This window comes from Asparagus officinalis, chromosome 7 (genome assembly GCF_001876935.1).
Source record: "Asparagus officinalis chromosome 7, Aspof.V1, whole genome shotgun sequence".
Taxonomy (NCBI): Eukaryota; Viridiplantae; Streptophyta; class Magnoliopsida; order Asparagales; family Asparagaceae; genus Asparagus; species Asparagus officinalis.
The window spans coordinates 13514367-13521108 of record NC_033800.1 but is presented as its reverse complement, the minus strand read 5'-3'; the positions used below and the strand labels follow the sequence as shown (position 1 = coordinate 13521108).

Sequence of the window (6742 nt, the reverse complement as noted above, 5' to 3'; positions counted from 1 at the left end):
GCTTTTGAGGAGGCGGATCGATTGGAGGAGAGCTTTAAGGATCAGGTAAAGGGATTCTTGAATGCGAGTGGAGAGATGGCGGTGGAGTTTGGGAGAGGAGTTAGGGATATCTTGCAGCAGAGCTTGGAGGGGGCTGAGGATTTCTATGTAGTGAAGAAGGTGAAGAGGCCGATTAGGGTTTTGGGGGGGAAGTTGGAGTTCTTGAACGAGTACATGCCGGAGGATCGCGATCCGGTTCACTCGTGGACGGTGGTGATCTGTGTGCTTCTGGTTGCGATTTCTGGTAAACTTCGTTCTATTTTGTTTGGATTTGATTCTTTAATTAGTGTTTAGTGTAGTGAAAGTGTGGTTTTTTTTTGTTGCTGTTTCGGGTTGATTGGTTTATTGATTGTCGATTTGTTTGGATGAGTGAAGTGTTGTGTGGATGAGGTTTCACTTGGATTGAAGATGTTTGCTTTTGTTAGTTTTAATTCGGTTATTTTCTTTACGGACTCCAAAATTTTGGGATAAAGCAGTTGTTTTGTTGTTGTCATCACCTTCACTGAGTAGTAGTGATTATAGAGGTCCTTTGTTCTGAATTGAGTATTGTAATAGTTTGATTGTAATTTTGATTGCTGTCTTGATGTGGTTCTGCTTCTCATGTTTTTAAACTCGAAATTGTCGGTCCTTTAGTGAAGCTTTTTTGTATATGGATGCTCATTAGATTGAGACCGGCCTGATTCCCAACTGGGAAACCTGACTCTACAAAATTAAAATTGCTGTAGATTGTCATTGTTGACATATCGTAAGATTTTGTTCTGGTGTTAATCTTTGTAGGTTTTGTGACTTAGATATCGCTGATCTTTTTATTATTGGATGTGTTTCATTATTTTGTCATCTCTATTTGTTTTCGATGTAGTAGTACCTGATCATTGTTTGTTTTACTTTTGGTTTATGACACTTGGCAGTTTTAATCATGTTCTACACTCAGATATTTATACTATGACCCATTCTGGTGAGATGAAACAATGAAGGTCTGAGTCATCGGACAAACAAAAATCAGTTCTTATATGAATATGACTAGCAAAAATCAGTTCTTATATGAATATTTTGGGTTTGTTCTTAGGTAATTTAGACATATATGTATCTTGATCTGTTTGTTTCCGTAAGTCCTGACTGCTTAAACCATTCAGTTTTAGTCACACTACACTTAGTAAAAATGAATTTCATATGAAACTGAATCTAGTTACATTTTTGGATTGTGTGGCCTGTCCTTTTTTTAATTTTTGACTGACCTCTGATTTCTATACATTGCCATCCAGTTTAGTTATAGAATCAATTATTTGTGTGGGCAACATCAATTTCTTGCTTTCTTGTTGGGGTCTGCGTCAATGAAAAAGGTGCTAGACAGGATAATTGGAGGTTCCATACATTGGTAGCTTCTTTTTTATTGGATAGTTGGGGTAGTTGGGGTAGTTGGGGTTTCTGATGCATATCCCTCCGCTTTCCAGTTTTGGACGCGACCAGAAATTCTGAGTGTACATATCCCTTTGTTTTCCAGTTTTGGGTGTGACTAGAAATTTCTTGGTTGCTTATTTTAGTTCTGTCATTTAAAAGGTGAAAGTGTGGTTTTACTTTTTCATTTGGATTGATACCGAATCACGAGATTTAAGAACATCATAAGATGCAGAAAATTTTCTTTGTGGGTTTCTAATGGAATGATATAACGATTTAATTGTATAAATTGTATGACGAAGTTGCTACTTAGAAGCTTACAAGTTTCACTTCGGTATGAGTCATGGTAAAGTTGTGGTTAGGTTATGGAGGGTCTTATATTTGAGTTTTGCCTATGGACTTGGTTTTTAAAGCAGTTCAAAAGTTTCCAATTGCAGTAATTACATATAATCGACTCTGATGTGTCGTTTTTTTATAACACGACAGTGTGGGTTATTGTCCTTAGTTCAAGCCCTCAATTTGAAATTTGTGTCAAAAAAAAATGAAAAAAAAAATTGTTATACAAGTGCCTATATTATTATGATGAATTTCGAGAAACCTGCAAAACTTCATATGAAGGTTTTGTTTAAAAAGATTGGATCCTTACTTAATATCTGATTTAATTGAACTAAATAAACATGCAGAAGCAGAATCCCATAAACAAATTAGCAACCTCCGAACCCATTTCACTTGACCCCAGCGCAATATGTGCAGACACATGATGTACAAATTTAATGCATTATCAACCAAAGAATAGGATTGCAGGCTCCTACTGCATAACACGTTCAAAATATCATTCCGTAGAGGAAGGCATGCATGTTTCATATAGTCTGAGAGTACAGTGTGCAAGGACACCAACACTGGACACATTACACTACCGAATTTCCTGCAGTGTGTCATATTGACTACTGAGAAGATGGCTAAGTTCCGTGGAAATAGCCATCCAAATTTTGTCTGCAGTGTGAAACATAGTTCTTTTGTTTGAGCTATTTTTATGCATATATCTATTGGCTGACAACTTTCTGATGGATAGTCTAGCTTAAGCTTACTTTTTCTCTCTCTCTTCAATCATTCCCGGGGTTTATCTAAGAATGACATGAAAATGGGACCAACAAAGGGGAATTAATGCATGCTGAAGAATAAGTGGGTTGTGCATTATACACATCTGAAAAGGTCTAATTCGATGATATGGGGATCTAAAGCAAACCACATTGAGTTATATTCTTTTATGACTGGGCTGTTTCAGGAGGTGTTTATGCTTCTTGTTTGGACTAACGTCAACAGCTGCTGCAGCAGCAACAACAACAGCAAATAAAGAAAACGAAAGTAAAGGCATGATTGTGAATTCTTTTATTGTCTTCTATTCTTATATAATATTCTATCCTCTTATAAAACTAGAAAACAAAAGTAAAGGCATGATTGTGAATTCTTTTATCGTCTTCTATTCTTATATAATATTCTATGCTCTTATAAAACTAGAAACACACACTAGAAAACGAAAGTAAAGGCATGATTGTGAATTCTTTTATCGTCTTCTATTCTTATATAATATTCTATGCTCTTACAAAACTAGAAACACACACGCACCCCTAGAAAGCATTACCTTTAAGAGTGCAGTTGGAGGAACGTGTGTATCTATAGAAATGCAGCAACATGAACCAAGATAGAAAAACATTATTCAGTTTTGAAGTGGCTGAAAGAGGTTTCTGATTTCTGTTTGTTACTATTTTGATCTACATGTCCAATATTCATGGGGAAAAGAGCATTTATGTGATTCTTATGTCGACATGTTTAAATTAGAGTAACTTAGCAGATCTTTTTCCATACGACTTTACACCTACTTACATTTTCAATGGCAAAATTGCAGTTTTAAATGTGAATAGTGGACAACAAACTCCAGTAGAATTGCCGAAAAAGCTCTACGTACACCCTCCCAGCGCCGGTCGTATTCTGCTTCCGGATGGGAGACATGTGGCATATCAGGAAAGTGGAGTATCTGCTGAAAGGGCTAGATTTTCCTTGATTTCTCCACATTCTTTTCTTTCTTCTCGATTGGCAGGTAGCATACAGTTCGTCATGATGCTTGTTTAGAAGCTTACCTAAAACCTTTAGTACTAGATCATGCCATTTGCAGAACTGATATAATTTCTCATTGTTTTTTGAACAGGAATACCTGGAATTAAAGCTTCTTTGCTGGAGGAATTTGGTGTACGTTTGGTAGCATATGATCTCCCTGGTTTTGGTGAAAGCGATCCTCATCCTGGCAGAAACCTCAATTCTTCTGCTGTTGATATGATGCATTTAGCAAACGCTGTGGGAATTATTGACAAGTTCTGGGTAGTTGGTTACTCTGGTGGCGGCAAGCATGCATGGGCTGCTGTTCGTTACATACCCGAGAGACTTGCTGGTAATTCTCCTGCACACAAACTTCAATTTCACTCCATTGGATAAAAGCGCGTATTGTCTCATTGAATGGGTCATATATTTGTTGATGCTCACAGGTTTATTAATTTTATTTCTCACTCACACGTTTACTTTAAGCAAGAGTTGCTGATATTGGATTACTATATAGATGTTAATCTAATTTTTAGTTTATTCCCTTTGTTGAAGTTCCTTTGCAATGTATTTTTTATAGAACCAAATAATCCTGGAGGCTTATACGCTGAACTTGATTCCATTCCTTAAAATAAAAGAAATGTCTATCCTGCTACTATCAGTCAAATTGCAGTAGAAGCTACTGACAAGATGGTCTCTTCCCCTTTTACAATTATGGCATCTTGGTGTTTCAAGATGACACTGTTCTCCATTTAGACATAATAGTGTGTTTCATTTTCGTGGCTAGTACATTGTCGCCTTTATTAAGGCATATATTTGATTAGTTGCAGAACATTCAGCTGCATAGCAATTTTTCCAATCTGAAAATATTTACTTTGCAGATTGCATTGTTTACTGAATCCTTGGCAATTTGTGAACTGCATCCGGAAGCAAAGCAGAAGATAAAGATGATAATGGATAATACTCAGACTAAAATGCGTATATGTTATGTTCAAATAGTGAGGAGGTTGAAGACCAAGTACTGACTTGTGGATAGAAATTTGACCCTTACGCTTCAAGTTTATCTAACTATGAAAAATATGATATTGAAGGAAACATAGACTGGGTAGTGTTGCAATATGTTACAGTCAGCAGAAAACGAGAGATTAGTTTTCATATATTGCATAATTGGTTTTACTCTCTTAGCCTGTAAAGTGTGTCAATACTTAAATTTCATCTCCATCCTTCTACATCTTTAAACATGTTATGTAATTTGGATACTGCATGTATTTTTCCACAAAGAGAGATCAATTACGGAAATCATAGGCTGGTAGGATTGAAGTCTCGTAGTTTTTTAAAAATATATTTATCATGAACACCCTGACCCAAAGATAACAGATCTATTATTCTTCTTTACTCTCCTTAAGTTTCTAATCTCATTTATTTAACTTGAGCTTTCAGGTGTAGTCATGTTTGCTCCAATGGGTAATCCATATGATTCTAGCATGACCAAGGAAGAGAGGTATAGAACCTGGGAGAAATGGACAACAAAAAGGAAACTGATGTATGTTTTAGCTCGGAGGTTCCCTTCTCTTCTTCCTTTTTTCTACCGCAGGAGCTTTTTATCAGGCGTGCAAGGTCGACTTGAAAAGTGGTTATCATTATCATTGGGGAAGAAGGTAACTAACATTTTACCAATTGCTGTGGAAACAGATTGCTAATAGCACATCCTGACATGGGAAAATATATCTTAATTCTGAAATAAACTTTCTTAGCTTATTGGTTCAGTTATTGCTGATATGATGGCATTGCTTACCATAATGTTTTACGAGTATCATATTTGTTAGAATATAAAAATATAAAAGGCTTTTTTCCTATATTAGTCCCCCAGGTCTTATCAAAATTTGAAATTAGTCTCCCATATCCTTAATTATTTTGAAATTGCTCCCACAAATCTTCACATATTGAAATTAGTCCCCCAAATCTTTTTAGTGTTTTGAAATTAGTCCCTCTAATTAGCACCAGATACTGAGATTTGGAGGCCCAATTTCAAATTATAAAAGATTTGGGGGACTAATATCAAAAATCCCCAATGTATGTAACCCTCAACCCTGCGTGAGTCGGGGTTTTAGGCTATAAACGGGCTCTCGACCTGCGGGATCATGTTAGAATATAAAAATATAACCCTCAACCCTCACCAGAACTTTGGGTTTTGGTATAGTAGTTTGGTCTGTTCACAATATTATAGAGGATATAGATTCATCGATGACAGAAGATTTTGCTTGAGGATATAGATTCATCGATGACAGAAGATTTTGCTTGTCTGGAATCTTCCATATGCAGCATATTTTACAACCCTTCAGCATATTTTACAACCCTTTCTGAATCATATGAATTTCAGAATATCATCAAAATAGGAATGGCTCCTTTAAGATGAGGTCCCATCATTATTTTTCATGCTGGTTATTAAGTAATTGAACTTGATAATTTATCACTTCTGGGCAAACATTATCAACATCAGGAGTTCGCTTATGATTAGTAATGAAAAAAAGTCAAGACCACATGATATGAGAATGACCTTCGCTTCATACAAGATCCACTTCAAATGATTTGTTTCGTCCAAAACAAGGTTTTAAATATCGGATACTGGGGAAACATCGGACGAGCAAAATTTATATCAAATTGCGGATATTGGGTGGTAAATATCGGAATGATATAAATGCTATATCAGATGATGTGCATATAATATAATGTCCTAAAATGTAATATAAACATACTTAATAAGATCTAAGCACAAAAAATGCAAATAAGATATGTTTAGGATCACTAATCAATCTTTTAAAGCAAATACTTGAGCCAAAATGCCACTTGATATATTGGGAAAATTATGACATGTTGTCCAAAAATTGTCAAAAGCGGTATATTGTTTTATATTGTTTTGCGAGAAGCCATGTAAAAGAACATACCGGCCATCATATCGGTTGATATATCGGCATGTCGGGGTTCTATCGCCAAAAGTTGTCAAAAAGTGGCAAAGGATATTTAGACCATATCCTTTTGCGGCAAGCCTTGTAAAAGGATATATCAGACAATATATCGGACACTGTCAGGAATATTTGAAACAATGGCCAAAACTTTGTTACTTCATTAAAGTTTCGTTTAGGAAGAAAGCTTGTTATTCAGATTATCATTGAGGCTGAACCGTTGGTTTATTTCTATCATGAAGTACCTAATA

The 6742-nt window shown here is 35.7% G+C and overlaps 1 protein-coding gene across 1 annotated transcript in view; it reads left to right on the top strand.

Moving 5' to 3' along the window:
• The window catches only part of LOC109848365, an 8972-nt gene continuing 2236 nt past the window's right edge, over positions 7 to 6742 (top strand). The window contains exons 1-4 of the mRNA XM_020417821.1: positions 7 to 283; positions 3341 to 3532; positions 3641 to 3880; positions 4969 to 5186. Of these exons, the coding sequence (XP_020273410.1) occupies positions 76 to 283; positions 3341 to 3532; positions 3641 to 3880; positions 4969 to 5186 (858 nt within the window). The 5' untranslated portion in view covers positions 7 to 75. The remainder of the gene's footprint in view (positions 284 to 3340; positions 3533 to 3640; positions 3881 to 4968; positions 5187 to 6742) is intronic.